The sequence below is a fragment of the Marmota monax genome, unplaced genomic scaffold, assembly GCF_021218885.2.
Source record: "Marmota monax isolate L192 unplaced genomic scaffold, Marmota_monax_Labrador192_F-V1.1 WCK01_AAM20220418_F8-fsc00018, whole genome shotgun sequence".
In the NCBI taxonomy this organism is placed as follows: domain Eukaryota; kingdom Metazoa; phylum Chordata; class Mammalia; order Rodentia; family Sciuridae; genus Marmota; species Marmota monax.
Genome location: NW_026692201.1, coordinates 17,967,414 through 17,985,726, shown reverse-complemented (window position 1 = coordinate 17,985,726; position 18,313 = coordinate 17,967,414). Strand labels below are relative to the sequence as shown.

Below are 18,313 nucleotides of genomic sequence, written 5' to 3'. Positions count from 1 at the left end.
GTGGCATCTTAAAAAAGGACTTTTTTCTTCCTTCGAGGAAGTGGGCAAGCCTTTTCTCCAGTGTCATCATGGAAACAAAGTTTTCTTTGTTTTATTTTCTATCTAGAGGATGGAGAAGGCAATTAAGAGAAAAAGCAAAGCCTATTGATCGGATTGTAGTTTCTCTTCTTTTGGAGTATTCTGTTTTAAGGCTTCTTTGGCCTCTGCTGAGTTCATTTCGATCCTGCCTGCAAAGTTCTGTTGTTGTTATTGTTGTTTTTAAGAAAAAGAAAAACCTTACGTCAAGAATGCTCTTGTCTATGAATAATATTTGTCTGGCTTTTATTACGTTTTCTTTTGAAATTCGTTAGCTTAAACTCAGCAACGAGCCGCTTGCCCAACCGGTTTCTCCCCTTCCCCCACCCCTCTTCACACATCACTTTTTCCTCCTCCCATCCAGGCAGCTGGTAAAACCCTGCAGTGCCGGTAACGCACGCTTCTGGCTGGTCACTCAGCAGTTTAGCCTTACTTGGCTGTGCAAACAGTTCCCCACCCAGCCCTAGTCGCTTCCCGGCCGCTCCACCATTATCTTTCTATTAGAGTGTGCTCGGTAAGGGGTTCCAGATAGCATGTCTAGGGTTTACGGTAGCCTGCCTACCAATAGGAGCCCACAATGAAGAGAAGTCAGGTTCTGCCTCCCGGCAGCGCCACTGTCTCCTTCGCCAAGCTCTGCACCTACTGTACCCGCGAGCGAGCGTGCGAGCCAGGGAGCGAGCAAGCCGGCCCGGGTGGGGGCGCGCAGGGAGGGCGGACCGCAGCCGCGGCGTGCGCGTGCGCACTGGGGTTGTTTTTCACAAAGCAGCTCTTAAAGTGAGCTGGCAGGCTCCAGCCGCCCGTCTTTGTAAGGAGACCACTGAGACGAGCAGGAGTGCGGAGCAGCAGCCTCTCTGCTGCCCTGACTTTTTAAGAAATCTCAATGAACTATTTGTGAAGAATCACTGATCCTGCCTGCAAGGTTTTTGCATGGCAAAGACATTGATCAGTGTTAAGTGAAGATCACATTTTATATGCGATCTTGACTTTTTTTTTTGTCTTACATTATATTTTTATAGATTTTGTTATAATCATGGTGCTGGGAAAGGTGAAGAGTTTGACAATAAGCTTTGACTGTCTTAATGACAGCAATGTCCCTGTGTATTCTAGTGGGGATACTGTCTCAGGAAGGGTGAATTTAGAAGTTACTGGAGAAATCAGAGTAAAATCTCTTAAAATTCATGCAAGAGGACATGCGAAAGTACGCTGGACTGAATCTAGAAACGCCGGCTCCAATACTGCCTATACCCAGAATTACACTGAAGAAGTAGAATATTTCAACCATAAAGACATCCTAATTGGGCACGAAAGAGGTAAGTTTTTATGTAAGTCATTAGACTAATTTTGGGGGGAAAAGTACCTTTTCGGTTTTCTCATTTAATGTGGTTCTTTTAGCATAACAGCAGTTTGATAAAGATTAGCAAAGTTGGAAGATTTTGATTCTCCTTGACATTCTTCGTGTGTTAAGCTGTAATGCATGCAGGCATCTGCAAAGTGACTGCAAACTGCACTTATTCAACTACCTCTATACCCGGCTTGGTCTGTGCCTCTGCCATACGCACTTGTAGTCCATTTGCATCTTACTTAGAAATTCAGCTTAAATCCGGTTCAATAATTTTACTAATATGTTTTCAATTGAATTGCAAAAAGCTGCAGCACAATATTAGATTGTTTTTTCTTTTACTTTACAACCTTAGATATAAAAACTGATCTTCAGTGAAGAAGTGAAATAACATTTTTAAGAAGGTCAGTGGATGTATTTCATTTCAATATTGACATGCAAAAGACTTTTAAAGACTTGATCATTGTTCTTTGATAAAGGGTTGCCCTGGCTTATTTTGACATATGGTTATCAACACCCCACGTGTTTTTTCCCTATTCTCTCCAATTCCTTCAGAAATTTACACCAAGCATTCTCATTTTAAAGGATAGTATCTGACATTATGGTAGGGATTAGGTCAGTATACGAAGCCATTCAGGGTCAGTAATTTTCTTTTCCAAGCATCATGTCTAACTTCGGAACGTGCATTCAATGAAACCCATGCCAGTTAGATGGAATTGAAAAGTGTACTGCACGTTGGATTTGATTTTTGGTTATAAGAGGGAGATAAAGGGTTGTCAAAGGGAGAAGGGGTCCTGAGATTTCCAATCTATTGTTTAAATGGTTACATTGTGGAAATATAGGAGACTCTAAGCTTGTTTTTCTAAGTTTCCACCCTTTGTTAGAAGCGGTTCAATCCTGTTTCGGACCAGTTCTGGGGGGTGGTGAGGAGGGGCGCTTCTTCTGCTCTCAGCAGATTGGTTACACGCGTCAGGTGGTGGCGATGACTTAATTCCTAGCCCAAGAAGAATATAATGTTAAAACTGGTTATGTAATTTTTGTGCTTCTCTTTTTTAATGCAGCATTTAGTTCAAGTCTTGACGATTTTACAGAAAGGAGAGAGGCATATTTTTACCTTCTTTATTTTATTAAAAATGTATGTCCTGGTAGAGTGCTAAGGCAAGTGAGAAATGAAGGATGCTTACAGCATTAAATGCATCATTGTGAAAATTTAAAGGTGAAATCAGTTTAGAATTTTCATAGCTACAAGGTACTTTGCATCCTGTAATAATTTCAAGTTAATCTCACAAGGATAGCACCAATAGATAATGCAAATGCCTAATGACAGTTCTAGCATTTGTTAAAAAGTGGACACATGAGTTTGTGTTTGAACCTTTCTGGAAATTGCAGCCTTGTATAAAATGGGTGAGAAGAAACAAAAGATTTTTCTTTTAAGGAGTTGAGACTTGCAATGGGAAAAAAAAAAAGTAGAACAGTGATTTGTAGGGAAAACTTAATTTTACTAATTGCATAATGGTTTCATGGTAAATAAAACTATCTGCCCCGCACCCCCACGAGATGCCCCCCAACCCCTGCAACGCGTGGACATGATCTTAGCCAGGAATAGTTTCAATGACTTAAAACTGGGAGCTCTCAAACTAGCCTGGTAACTGAGACCCGCCCCGGTCTCCCAGTGATAGGCGGAGTCCGGTTTGTTAGCCTGTTGCTAAGGCGATGCCAGGCGCTGATTGGATTGGGCACAAGCGGGTAGGGAGAGTGGGCTCGCGGTGTCTGGGGCGAGGCTTGGAACCGGCGTGCGCCGGTAAAGGTCCCTCCAGAGCAGCCGCCTCCTCTCGTGTTCGCCTTCGTTCTCGGGCTGCTTTTGGCGCCCGCTGCTCAAGTCATACTGTGTCCTGTTGTCCTTTATGGCAGCTTGCTTGGGACACCCCCCACCCCCCGAAAAAAAACGATTAACATTTCAGATGCAGAAGCTCCCACCGGCCTTACAGGTGCCAAATGGCCTTGGGCGCAACTTTAGCTAAAGACCCCGTGAAGAGGGACTTGGGTTAGGAAAAAGAGCAAGACCCCATTTTCCTGGGTGAAATGGGTCTATAAATGCTTGTTTTCTCTTCTTAGCGCAAACAAAGCGTATTTGCACACCTGTCCCGTCCCCAAACAGGCTACCCTAATTTGACCTGGGGGGGATGTCAGTGGCTGTCCAGGAGAGGGGAAAGTATTTCAAACATCGAAATCTGTGTAGGGCCTTAGGGGAATATCTCTTGCCCCTTACCCCTTTGTTCCCCTAAACCGTGGCTCCCTCCCCTTCACCACCCAGTTTTCCCTTGCCTTTACTGTAAAGGTGTCAGGGTGGCCCAAGCCAGATCGAACCGGTCACCGGCTGGGGCGTGTAAAGCGGAAGCGCCGCGGCGCAGTCGCCCCGCCCCCTATCCAGCAGGCTAGGCTGCGCGGGCACGGGCGCGAGCGCCGCGCGACGTATGCCGTATGTATAGCGGAGCGCGCGTGCTGCGGAGGCGCGCGGGCGGGCCGGCTGGGATCTGCTCGCGCCGGTTTAGGCCGGTCCTCTCCTGCTCCGGTCTAGTTCTTGATTGACAGCCAGGCACTTGTTTACCACCGCGCGGCCCGCCGTGGCTCGCCTCAATGAGACTGCTGAGCTGGCACAAAAAGGAAGCAAGAAGGGAAGAAAGACAGAGGAAGGCAAACTTTGGGAGCCTTCACGGAGAACGTATCTAAAAGGCCCCCAACTCCCCAGCTAGTTTTCAGTGCTGAGATCTGTTCAGGGGAATTTACCCAGGGAACAAGGGAAATAATCTGTAGACATAAGCGAGTCCCAGTGATTTCGGATGAAAAATCGATGTGTAGGTGCTTTTCCTCCCATTCCTTTGATATAAGGGAAGCATCACATTTTTGTGTCTATTTAGTACTTTGGTGAAGAAAAGTTGAATAATAGTCCAGTTTTTCCTTGCTCTGGTAGCTAATTATAAAGGTTTCTCCATCCAGAAAATAAAGACATTGCGTAATTGTATTACCTAGTTGAGGCTAAAAGTACTGTTTTAATAATTGAAAACCTCACCCACATTTTTCAGTAATATATTTCTTCATGCCACTTAAGACATAATGCATTTGACCTAAAGAAATTGATTATAAAATGAAAGGTCATTCCTTATTCTAACAACTGGAAAGTACCTAATTATACTTCATTTTTCAAGGATATTGAACAATTTTGTTTCCTTGTTAGAAGGCATCTTTTTAAGTTCTGTCCTTTGTGATGAAATAAAGTATACTTTGTGTACATGAGATTTAAGCTATTGGTAGGAGTAGGACAACATGAGTGTTGAGTATTGTGATCAGTCTAGATCAATATGGAATTATTTTCAGCTATGAAACCAGCATTAAAATCATTTTTTAAAACTCCAACATTTTTGGTACTTTTCTAGTGGTTTGGGAGTTGTGACATGTATATTCCTTTCTGTAATGTCAGTAGTATTCCTTCCAACTGACATACTTTAAAATTTTTACATGAACAGTCTTTTTCATTTTATATATTATAGTCTTAATATTTTAAAAACAGTTGGCAACAAAGGTAACTATGATTGAAACTTGAACCTATTGTTTAGCATATGCTGTACTAGACAGGGATGCTTTGCAGTTTGGGTCATTTAAAAAAAAAAAAGCCTATAGGGTACAAGTATTTGTTTATTATCCCCCTCTTAACAGGACAGATGAAAGTTAAGGATTTTTATTTTATCCAGAGAAGTGGAGTGAATTAGAACTCAAGATTCCAAAGCTTATGGCCTTAATTATCTTATGAGCATCTTTAAAGTTATACCACCCTGAGTTGTGTTAAACATTTAATTACAAGCTTTCGTTTTTTGTTTTAGATGATGATAATTCCGAAGAAGGCTTCAATACTATACATTCAGGAAGGCATGAATATGCATTCAGCTTCGAGCTTCCACAGACGTAAGTATTTATAAGTAATAGGCATTTTTTATAGACATTCATTGTCAAAAGCAGTCTTAAAATTAAATATTTTTAAATTATTTTTATTTTTAAAAAAACCCTTTTCATTACAAAAACTGGCTAGAGGAAAACAATATATTAAACATAAGAAGCTATTTTTTTAGTATGTGGCAAAATTATAGAAAGCAAGCAGAATTATTAGTATTCTGTACCAACGTTTATGAGGTTTTTAAAACATGAATAGTATTCCATTTAATGTGAGTGAATGGAAGATACCAATCAAATAGTAAACACTTTATAAATATTTGGTTTAGGGCTGGGGATGTAGAGCACTTGCCCAGAGTGGTTTTTGAGACCCTAGGTTCAGTAAGTTTGGAAGGTAAAAATAAAAAGGAATAGCCTAACTTCAGTAGTGATATTTATATACACATTCGTTAGCTTCCATGCAGAGAGCTGTTAAGAAGGTCACATAAGATATTATGGCCTGCACTTGAAATAGCTATCAGAATACTTTAATATAAAGCTTGGAATCTAGTATACCTTAATAACAAATTATTGAGAAAGATTATTATTTTTTTTTATTAATACCTTTTAACAGAGCTTAAAACCTGAAAACTGGCACTTGTACTGATTATTCTGGAGGATAAATTTAGATTACATAAGCGTTTATCAAGTGCCAGGTGAACTTAATTATTTTCTTAATTCTAGTATTTGAGTTGTTAAATGTAGAATTCATAAATGTTTTTCAGAATATTATATTTTAATACTCTAATTGTAAACCAGTCATTTAACATAAACTCTAGAAGACCAGCATGAAGTGTAAGATTTAGAAGTACTGTATTTTATTGCTCCATTATATAAGTTAATGTGATAGTCTAAAATGTCAGAAAAAAAAATGTGAAATGCATCTACCAGTCAAAGCTAACACTCTATCTTATAAATAATTAAATATTGTGTATTTTTAATAAAACCTGAAAATTGGCAGAGTTCAGAAACAGTTCTTATTTTGATATGAATTTTTTTAAGCCTTAGATAGTAAAGTTAGAAAATAAAGAAGAATTAGAACATATTATATGAAAGCAGTTTTTCAGACTTCTGAGGACTTTATGAAATCTGAAATTTTTGAAACTGTAAGGACTATTCCAGGCATTTTCTTGGACCTTAATGAGTTGCTATAAAAAGAGGTAAAATAATTTCTTGCTAATGAGAAATGGAGCACTATAGGGAATTTGGTCTGAATGTTTAGTGTCTAGAATTGCTCAATAGAAATAGTTAAGCCATTCTTAACTTTATTTTTAAACTCTTGACCTTTGCAAGAATTGTTTATCATATTTTCATAATTTTGCCACTAGCATTAAAAGTAGCCTCTTTTTAGTTTAAAGGGATTATGCTTCTGGCTTTTTAAGGCAGAAATTTCCATGATATTTAGCTAGTATCCATTGTTATTTGGAAATAAAAGTTTTTTTCCCCAGTGACTTATCCCTTTGGAAATTTTTTTAAATCATGGATTTTATACCTCATTGGTACATAAACAGTACAATGTATTAACACTTCTATTCTGACCTACTGTATAATTCTTTGAAAGAGGTATAAGATTAATATATTCACTTTATATTCTGCACAGACCACTTGCTACCTCATTCGAAGGCCGACATGGCAGTGTGCGCTATTGGGTGAAAGCCGAATTGCACAGGCCTTGGCTTCTACCAGTAAAATTAAAGAAGGAATTTACAGTCTTTGAGCATATAGATATCAACACTCCTTCATTACTGGTAAGAATTGACTGAATTATTCATTCTTTGTCTTGACATATAAATGATAATCACATGAAATACGGAATTTTTATAACTTTAAAATGACTTCATTTTTAAATTTCATACATATGTATATTTTTAAATACAAGAGGATACAAACTTATGAAGAATATGCTCATATTTTTTATACTATAATAACTTAAAGTAAATTTAGAAGTAAGACCAATATGTTGTATGAAATAAATCTGTTCCCTGGATAATTTTTAGTGGAAGAGGAACAGTGATGTCATTAATTATAATATTACATAATTGGAAATATCATAATCTAAAATTTGTACTTATATTGAATTATTCCAATTAGGGATAGTTGTCAAATGCTGGGGAATTATCACTTTCTTGAAAAAACTTAATTCCTGCTTAAAATGAGTCTTTTAATGGCATTTTTATGAGATTAATTCAAATTTGACTTCAAAAACTTTGGTTTTTAGCAAATGATAACATCTTTAAAGCAAACAAGAATTGTCCTTAAAAATGGGCAGTTTCCCTTTTTTTGCATATGATTTTTACATTCTCAAAGAAAGATGTTAACATTTGGATTATAACCAAGTTCCTTTCTATGCTGCTTTTCCTTAAGGTAGTTTAAATAAAATTTGGAAAGGGTTTTTTTGTTTGGTTAGATGTTTTAAATTACTGTATATGTAAATAGATGGGCTAAAGCTATGGGATACCATGTTAAGCCTTTTGCCCTTTTTTCATTTAATTTGATAGAAATTTGTTTAAAGACAAAAGTAATGGTATATGCAGAAGGTACATTTGGGTGCATGGAAAAAAAGCAATAACAAAGTGACACTATTAGTTGTTAAATTCTCCAAGAATTAGGATTGTATTTTCAAATATTTTGTTATTTTGCCATTTCATACATTGATCTTTTTCTCAATTTGTTTCTTACAGTCACCCCAAGCAGGCACAAAAGAAAAGACTCTCTGTTGCTGGTTCTGTACCTCAGGCCCAATATCCTTAAGTGCCAAAATTGAAAGGAAGGGCTATACCCCAGGTATGTATGAGCTTGATCCCCACAGAAAGTGATCTTTTTTCACCTAGCTTTTGTGTATAAACTTATAGTATTGGTGTCAAATAGAAACATCACATCAGTATTCTGTAAAATGACAGAAATTGTACTTACCTAGTTTCTTTTCACAAATTAGAAAGTAGTCCCTTTCATACAGCTACTGTAAATGAGTCAGTCATTTTCATGAATTTTCAGTTACTTGCTTACTCCAAGGACAGTTCTTCATCCATGTAGTTAATTAAACCTTCTAACATTGAGTCTACATTATGTTGTTTTTTTGGGTTTTTTTCGTCTTTCTCTAGGTGAATCAATTCAGATATTTGCTGAGATTGAGAATTGCTCTTCCCGAATGGTGGTGCCAAAGGCAGCCATTTACCAAACACAGGCCTTCTATGCCAAAGGGAAAATGAAGGAAGTGAAACAGCTTGTGGCTAATTTGCGTGGGGAATCCTTATCATCTGGAAAGACAGAGACGTGGAATGGCAAGTTGCTGAAAATTCCACCAGTCTCACCCTCTATACTCGATTGTAGTATAATTCGTGTGGAATATTCACTAATGGTATGTCTAGATTTTAAGAGGAGGGCTTTTTTAAAAAGTTGTAAAGTTATGTAGAAATAATTTTATCTTAGATCTAGAATTTGATTTGATTTTTTGTGTGCATGTGTGTGCAGTATTGGGTGTTGAACCCAGAGGCAATCTACCATTGAGCTGTATCCATACCAGCCTTTTTTTTTTATTTTTTAAAACAAGGTCTAACTAAGTTGCTCTGGTTAGCCTCAAACTTGTAATCCCTCTGCCTCAAACAGATAAGGATATAGGCATGCACCACCACTACTGGCCTAGGATTTGGTTTTTATATTTCATACATACAAATACGTAGAAAAACTGAAAAGGGAGAGGGAACCTCAATTAATATTAAAACTGGGTTATTTGTGAAATCACATTTGTTATTCTAAACTTAATATCTCTTTTCAATATTTAGGTATACGTGGATATTCCTGGAGCTATGGATTTATTTCTTAATTTGCCACTTGTCATCGGTACCATTCCTCTGCATCCATTTGGCAGCAGAACCTCAAGTGTAAGCAGTCAGTGTAGCATGAATATGAACTGGCTTGGTTTATCTCTTCCTGAAAGACCTGAAGGTAATAATGCCTATCTAAATTTAACCCATTAGTAGTAGTAGTGTGTAGTAGTAATAGTAGTAAGAACTTTATTTTGCTGTTGATATTATATGATCCTAGATAAATCTTAATCTTTCTTTAAAGAGTAGATGTATGTACCCCTAATGTTAAATTTAAATTGATGTCTCCCTAGCTTTAATTACCAAATAATTATTATTTTGCTTTGACATTCTTTTTTAATACCTACTATTCTGTGTATTTTGACATGCATAAGAACATGCTGTTCGAATTGCGTGTATCTTTTTCCTTCAGCACCACCCAGTTATGCAGAAGTGGTAACAGAGGAACAAAGGCGGAACAATCTTGCACCTATGAGTGCTTGTGATGATTTTGAGAGAGCGCTTCAAGGACCACTGTTTGCATATATCCAGGAGTTTCGGTTCTTGCCTCCACCTCTTTATTCAGAGGTAAGAGCACCAACTTGAGTATGAAATGGGCTGGATTTGTATTGCAGAGTTTAAAAAATAGGTTTTGATTATCATGATAATCAAAGAACAAATAATTTAGAACAGGAGATTTAAAGTTATTAGGGTTGTTGAATTTACTAAGTTTGACACAGAAATAATTATGACTATTCACTTTTTATTTGGAAAAATAAGATAATGATCTTAGCGTCATTGAATTCATTTTGTGTTTTGGGGGTAATTTTATATTTCAAGCATCAATAGAAAAAGTGGCATTTTACAAGCATTAATTAAATATGAGAATTTATCTTACTCCTCCTCATTCCTACAATTTAATTCTTGTATATTTTGACATTTGTTATAGGGTAAAGTAGTATATTTCAAAATACTTAAACAGAATTCCTACACTGGTATACTATTTTTATCTACCTCATCTTGATGGCAGTTAAGCAGTGAACATGAATAAGCTTTGTGCTTAATGGGAATAAGTTCATAGAATAGTGAGAAAAATAAACTTGGAAACAGATATTATATTAGCAGTGTTAGGAATAAACAACTCAGGAGCAGCTTATTGGGCCTTGGGAATTAGGAAGGCTTCTTAGAGAAAAGTTACTGTTAGGCTGTTTCTTGAGGGTGAGTGGTGCCCAAAAGGTGGGAGAGTCCAGTTACACAGGAAGAACAGTGGATAAAGGGAAGGATGTGAGGAACAAATCCAATTTTAGGATTTTTCAAAATGACTGGAAAATGTGCCTATGGTCCACATTTTTAGTACCTCTAAGATTGGTCTAGATATCCAAAATAATGTTGTAAATCACAAGACTTAGCTTGTTCTTTTGGTTACTGGAGTTCACACCATTGTTTTATAATGAAATATTATATAATGTTTTATACTCTTAAATTTAGACATGAATTGTTTTTACTCTTAGTACTCTTTTTTTTTTTTTTTTTCCTGAGTGCCTTAATTGAAAGAGTCATTTTCCTTTGGGTGTGATAAGTGATCCTCTTCATTCACTGATAATAGGATATTCAGAATCTGGTCTTCAAACTTTTTAATTGGATGTATTTTTTTCCTATCCTATTATTTTAGTGCATTAGAATTTCTTTAGATGTTAAAAATGTTCTGCCATGTGTTCAGATCGTGGTAATACACTTCCATTCTGACATTTCAGTCTTGCTAGGCAAGTCAGTCATTTGTGGCTTGATTTGAGGATTCCTGGCTATTGGGGGAACATTTTAGAAGAATGACAATCTAAATATAATTCGCTTGTAACTAATTCTTCATAAAATTCTGCCTCCTTTTTTTAGAATGAACTTAAGATAGCTCATCAAATAACAGTAAATGTTTCCCATTGTTTTCTAGATTGATCCAAATCCTGATCAGACTTCAGATGATAGACCATCCTGCCCCTCTCGTTGAAGGAACACTTGGTTAAATCAAGTTGATGTGGGTTCCGAACTGTATCTCTTCCGGCTGAGGACAGAGAAGTATCTTGGAGACACGTTTTCAGAGGAAGTGGAATTGCTTTTGCCCAGAAAAATGGCATGAAATACATGAAACAACGAGTGATCATGCTTCAGAAGCCTACAGCAACATTCTGGGACTGCTCCAATATGCTTGAAGATCTAAGCTTTTCTTCTTTAAAACTGGCACATACTAAGAGCAGTCATCTTTAGCCTATGGTCATACGTGTCAAGACACCATGTTGTAAAGAGGGATGATTTCCTTCTTTTGATTTGAAAATTTGCACATGCTCAATGCTTACATTGTGCAGTTCAATGTCACTACAGCTTTTTTTTTTTTCCATTTAAGCCAGACTCTTGATACTCTTTTAAAACTTGTTGTGGTCTATACAACAAGGAACAAAAGAAAGCTTTGAAAAAACTGTAACATGAAAAAACGCACTGACATTTTTTTTTTTATTTAATATAGCCTGGACTTTACCTGCGTATGCACATGCTCAGAATTGTCCTACTAGGCTGACCATGTATCACCTCTTCAGCTTGGATCCTATTGTGGATTTATTTACAAACATCAAATGCCTTCAAGCCAATCCTTTTTGCTGTACGTTTTGCAGCCTACTGTAGTAGATACGCAACAGATATGTGGGGAAAAAGAGATAAGAGGAGGAAGCTAATAAGAGACCTGTCAAGATTGTAGAACTTCTTGATTTCTTTTGAGAATTTGTTGCCTTTCTACTATTACAGCAAAGCAGCATTTTGTTACTGACTGCCTAAAATCACTTAATCTCAGGTGAACGCATCACTTGCCAAACTGTTGGAATGCTATTTGTGTTTTGTTGCACTGTTGAGTTTTTGTTGTTGTTGTTGTTTATTTGGTTGGCTTTTTGGAGAGGGAAATTTGGAAACGGGACATACACAAAAGTGATAACCCACCCACATCCCCTTTTTGTCATTACATACAAGAAGAAACTAGCAGAGTTAAGAATGGAGTATAGAAAGGCAGTATGGCAGGCACCAGCAAAGAGTTAAGGGCTGTTGCTCTTAAAAATTAGTATTTTTATTATTATTTTTAAAATAATGGAAATTTTCCAGTCACTGGGGAGAGGAGGGAAAAGTACATTTATTTTTATACAGAGTTACTTAATTACCTCCAAAACACATATGTTGGAAATCATTTTTGCCAATGCAAAGTATTTTAATGAGGATATATATATGTGTGTGTATATATCTCACACACACACACACACACACACACATATATATATACATGATTAGAGTTCAATTTATACATTTGCTATCCTGGTCAAGTTGACAGTATAAAAACCCAAGTTTATTCTAAAAGTGTATAATTTCACAATTAAAAACACTAGAATGTTTGCTGGGATGATTTTTTTTCCGTTGTCTAAAAACAATTTGCTAAATATGAAAAATTATTCTGATGAGTATATAGAGAGAAAAGAGCAATCACATCAGTAAATCCTAGGTTTTTTTAAGTAATTTACAGTTGGATCATAACATATACCAGCATTCATGATAACATTTAAAACCGTAATCTGAGGTACTAAGTGTACTGAATTTTTTTTTTTTAAGAAGGAATTCAGCTGTGATATTTTTAATGAAAATCAGCATCTCATATTGCAACATACGTGTGAAATGGGTATATATATCTTACCATTTAACCCCACAATTAATAAAGTGGCTGAAAATAATAGTAACTCTGGCTTGGTGCTTGGTTAAATACTGTCTTAAAGCTTCATACAAAACAAATAGGCTTTTCCATAAGTGGCCTTTAAGAAAACATGGAAGACAATTCATGTTTGAAATAATGCTGACAGGGTGAAGAAAGCCCAGTGTAAAAATGAATCGCGTTTTAAGTGATTCGGTTAAAGGGTTTGGGCTCCCGTAGCAAACAAATACTAGATAATAAGGAAATGGGGGTGAAATATTTTTTTACTGTTGTTAAATCATTTTGTGAATGTCCCCCTCAAAAGAAGCTAGTGGAATATTTGGCATAAAGGGCATTTGGTGGTTTTCTTTTTGTTTGGGGGGAGGGGGTTGTCAGAAAATCCCTTTTGTTTTCTCTCTTCTTATGTCTAACTGACTAGGGAACAATTGTTGATATGCATAGCATTGGAATACTTATTACCACGTACTCTCACAAGTAACACAAGAAGCAAGAATGACCAATATTGTGATAATTGGCACAGGATCACAAGATGTGATAAAAATTTTAAGTTTATAAAGCTTTATCAAATAAAGTTTTATTTTTCCCATTAAAGTTTTTGTCTCCCTGTCATTCAGAGGCATTACTTTTTTTTTCTCCTAAATATTGGTCAATTCCTAATTTAAGATGTGAGGTTCACAGTTGTATTCCAGTATTCAAGATAGATTCCTGATTTTTCAATTGGGAAAAGTAAAATCCAAAATGTTAGCAAAACAAAGTGCAATATTAAATGTTTGCTTTATAGATTATATTCTATGGCTGTTTGTAATTCTCTTTTTTCTTTTTTTATTTGGTGCTGAATATGTCCTTGTAGGCTCTGTTTTAAGAAAACTATGTGGGAAATGATTTAATTTTTCCTATTGCTCTTCCTTGTGGAAAATAAAAGTGTTTTTTTTTCTTTTTTGTATAATTGTTTGGAGATTTATTTTGACTCTTGATCATATTAGTAACACTATACATGCAAACACTATTAATATCAGCTATTCTAAGAATTATTTCTATATCTGAGCTAAAGAAAATTAGAACTGAAAGGAATTTTTATACTAATCATTGTTTTACTTATAACACTATAGAAGCTTTTTATAAAATGTGTAAGATGTATGCACATAGTTTTCATTCTTAAATAAGAACCAAATCTAACCAGGAGATTTTATTTTCAGATATTAATTTTCTCCCACTATGATGCTTGTCAGTCACTGTTTCAAAAGCAATCTGTTGAAAAAAAATCAATTTTTCTAAATTTTTAAAATAGTAATGAATTTCATGGAGATTGCTAACTTGAAGTTTTGGGAAACAGATATTGTCTGAAGTGTTTTACATGCATTCACGAATTATGAAGTTGTTTATGTAACTTGCTGTGGGATTCTCCCAATACTTCCAAATGTATTTTCATAGAAAGTATATTACAAATAGACATTTACACATACATTTTGTATTTATTTATAATCAATTTTTCAGAGGTGCTATCAGCCTTGTTCACTCAACTAAATGATATACACAGGTATTAGTATAATAAGGAATAAAAGTGACAGGAAAAGTGACTACAGGATGAGAAAGGGAAATCTAGGTTCTGCATTCAGTAACTAGATGGGGCATTGACAAAGATGTACAAGTTGACTTCTTATCTGTAAAATGGAAAAGTAGCTATCCAGGATCTTTTTCTTCCTGAAGGTGTTTGCACATTTTTTTTTACACAATACCTTTATTTTATTTATTTTTATGTAGTGCTGAGCATCAAACCCAGTACCTAGAACATGCTAAGTGAGCACTCTACTGCTGAGCCACAACTCCAGCCCCAGTTTGTACATCTTATAGTATTTACTTTTTTAAAATATTAATTTATAAGGAAATAATACTCCACATCATTGTAACATTTGGAAATTCACCACTTAGCTTCTAAGTTAGCATTGCAACATAATGGCATCTGTGAGTTATCTCGTCTTTGTTTTATATTAACTATACTTATCAAACCACTTGTCATAATTTATTAAGTGGCTGAACTTAGTATATTAATGACAACTTATGTTGTAGGAGGAAGAAATTTAGACTAGCTTCAATAAGATAATGTATAAACTAATAATTTCAGGGATGACATATTAAACACATCTGGATCCAGGAATCCATATAGGGCCCTGGGGACATACTCTCGTCTTTCATCTATGTTAAGATTAACTTTTTAGTGTTGACCCCTTATTCATATCCGCTTTTATGTTAAATGACCAGAAAAAGGGACCCCAGTTCTTATAGCCCACAGACAAATACCATCTGGAATCCCTAAAATCCCCAAATTGTGGAGATCCTGATTTGTTGATACCTGTTCATGTTTCATACCATATAAAATGGATTTCCCAATTTACTTCTATTTCCAAAAAGAACAGTGGTCAATACTTTCTTCCTATATCCAGTAGTGTTTAAACCAGGAACAACATCCCCTGAAAACTCCTTAGGAAAGCAGAATATCAAGGTCTACCCCAGAATATTGACCAAAATCTCCCTACTCAAATGATTCCAAGAATCATTTTACATACTTCAGGTAGAATTTCATAATCCTTGAGATAGTGGACAATTATAATTTTGAAATTCCTATGTCAACAAACAGCATTTTCTAAAACTTGCATGACAGTAATGCAGTATTTTGCCTTTCCTTCTACCTGATTTTCAAATCAATACAGAGAGGAGAAAAATGTTTCAACTCGTGAAAATTTTTATTTATAAAAGAAAATTTATTTTTATTTTTGAGAAATGTAATCTGCACTCTTTTACCAAAAAAAAGTTAGAAAAATAATGATATGAACAGCAACTTCAAATTTAAGATAATTTATGGTTTGAAAATTCAAAAGCATGCCTACCTGGGAATGTACACAGCATCATTATTGGTCAGCACAAAGCTAAACATAAAGGGAAATGTTAAAACGTTTTCAAACCTGTTTTATAGACACAAACTTATACAAGTGATGTCAAGTTAGTCATACAGAGCAAAAAACAACCACCACCAATTAGATTGTTTAGGAGTAGTATCTAGCATTTACATGTTTTTAAGATATGTGTTACATACACATCCATATATACATACATTCTTTTTTATATAATAATATATATATCCTTACTTTTTAACATATACATATAATGTGATCTATATGTATCCTACTATGATTCAAGATTAAATATGATATTCGTATTAAGATTTCTGGTATAGCATGGCTAATTCTAGAAACAGATTTATTGTACTTCTAAATGCAAGGTTTTTTATAACCAATTTCTTATCCAAACAGAATGATTGTTACTTCCGTCAATGGTAGGTCTCTGGGAACATTAATAAAGTTAAGATAATCAAAACATCATTTTATATAGTTTAAAGGTCTATTTACTAGTTACACAAAACAGTCTCAGCAGTGAACTGAAGAATGTGAGAGATCCAAATATACTATCTTAATTTTTTTAAATAGTGTTTACTTTTCTTAAATATTAATTTTATTTATTTATATGTGGTGCTGAGAATTGAACCCAGTACCTCACACATGCTAGGCAAACGCTCTGCCACTGAGCCAAAACCCCAGCCCAGTGTCTTAATTTTTAACTTTATAAAATGTTTATTTTACCAACTCGTAGATCTAGTGATGATACGACTACTAAGAGTCAAAGGTTTACACTGTGATTATTTTAGAAGATGTGATGTTTTTGCCAAAATAAGTCTGATCCTTACAGAATATAGGAATTTAGCTGGGTGCTACGCGCACACCTATAATCCCAGCTACTCAGGACACTAATGCAAGAGGATTGCAAGTTCAAAGCCTGCCTGGGCAATTTAGCAAGACCCTGTTGCAAAATTTAATAAAAGGGCTGTGAGGTGGTATTCGTTAATGGTTAGAGCACCTCTGAGTTCAATCCTGGTGCCCAAAATGAAAATATTTATATATTTATAGATAGATACACACACACACACACACACACACACGTGTTAACATGTATATGTGTGTGTAGTATATATATTTACATCTGTGGTAATGTAAATACATATATATATAATGTAAGTACATATATATGTGTATGTGAATTTGTACTTAACAGATAATTTTTATCAAATGAATTAACTGAAATAATGATAGAAATTCAAATTGACAGAATAAACAGCCAGTTTCTAGCTTATTCTATTAAGGAAATCCACATTTTCACCTCCTTAATGCAAAGCACACTTTTGTAATCTAGACAGCCGGACAACTCAAAATCCCAAAAAGTAGTATTCAATATGTTTAGAATAATAACAGGAAGCTATGATACAGCACATGCATCATGCAAACTGTATGCTCGTTGCCAACAAGAGCATACACAGAACTGAAAAGAACAAAAGCACATTTTTTTCTTCTCCAGTTTGTTAATTCCAAAATTACAGGGACAGAGGAGAAAATGTTCCCCTCCCTCTGGCCTCCCCCCAATCTGGAGAGCCAACTCTAGAAAATCTTTGTGAGGAGCTGCCACAGGAATACATGCTATATAGAGAAGCATTGGTCAAATGCCTCAGGCTGTTGAGCTTTTATATCTGGAGCCGACTTCCTTGTTTCAGCAGACTGAGCAAGAAAATTCCTTATAAAGTCTCTTCTTACAGTGCCCCCAGGTTAATTTCCTACTTACAAAGACTGCTGAAACAAAGCACCACAAAGGAGCTGGTTTAAAACAATAGAAATGTATTCATATCACAGTTCTAGAGGCCAGAGTTCCAAAATCAAGATGTTGGTAAGGACATTTATCTTTCTGAAACATGAAGAGAAAATCTTTCCTTGCCTCTTCCAGCTTCTGGTAGTAATGGAAATCTGGCATTCCTTGGCTTGAAGTTGCAAAATTCCAGTCTCTGCCTCTATTGTCTCATGGCCATCTTTTCCCTGTGTGTCTCTGTCTCTCCATATGACATTCTGTTGTGTCTCTTCTTGAAAGGACACCAGTACATTGGATGAAGGGTCACCCTACTCCAGTATGACCTCATATGAAGCAATTACATATTCAGTGAACATTTATTTCCAAATAAGGTCACATTTCCAAATAAGATCCCATTCTGAGATATTTGGGTGTTAAATATATAATATATGTATAGTATATATATATGTATATATATATATATATATATATATATAGTATATATAGTATATAGTATGTATATATATATTATATATAATATATAGTCATATGTCATATAAAATATATATTATATATATAATTTATATTTTTATATGATATTTATATGTATTTATATTTATATATAAATTATATATTATAAATTATATTATAAATAAAATTATTAAAATATACAAGTTATATATTATAAGTTATATATAATTTATATAATATATA

At 35.2% G+C, this 18,313-nt stretch overlaps 1 protein-coding gene across 3 annotated transcripts; it reads left to right on the top strand.

Annotated features, from left to right (window-relative positions):
- The first annotated feature begins 859 nt into the window (after positions 1–859).
- Positions 860–13,880, top strand: Arrdc3 (arrestin domain containing 3). Of its 3 annotated transcripts, none has more exons than XR_009225540.1 (8): positions 860–1,385; positions 5,293–5,374; positions 6,999–7,146; positions 8,080–8,182; positions 8,500–8,756; positions 9,181–9,343; positions 9,597–9,789; positions 11,147–13,880. XR_009225540.1 is itself a non-coding variant. In XM_046428490.2 (8 exons), the coding sequence occupies exons 1-8, from the start codon at positions 1,106–1,108 to the stop codon at positions 11,201–11,203; spliced, it is 1,245 nt and encodes a 414-aa protein (XP_046284446.1). In that variant the 5' UTR covers positions 861–1,105; the 3' UTR covers positions 11,204–13,880. The 3 variants fall into 3 exon arrangements, 2 of the variants coding, with proteins under 2 accessions (XP_046284446.1, XP_046284463.1); XM_046428490.2 differs by having other exon boundaries at positions 861–1,385; positions 9,635–9,789; XM_046428507.2 differs by lacking the exon at positions 6,999–7,146 and having other exon boundaries at positions 1,368–1,385; positions 9,635–9,789.
- The last annotated feature ends 4,433 nt before the right edge of the window (positions 13,881–18,313 follow it).

Excerpts from the sequence above, each read along its gene's own strand:
- Arrdc3 (XM_046428490.2), top strand. The coding sequence starts at position 1,106 with ATGGTGCTGGGAAAGGTGAAGAGTTTGACAATAAGCTTTGACTGTCTT. Across the intron at positions 8,757-9,180 it reads GTGTGGAATATTCACTAATG|GTATACGTGGATATTCCTGG; the intron begins GTATGTCTAGAT and ends TTCAATATTTAG. Across the intron at positions 9,344-9,634 it reads TCTTCCTGAAAGACCTGAAG|CACCACCCAGTTATGCAGAA; the intron begins GTAATAATGCCT and ends TTTTTCCTTCAG.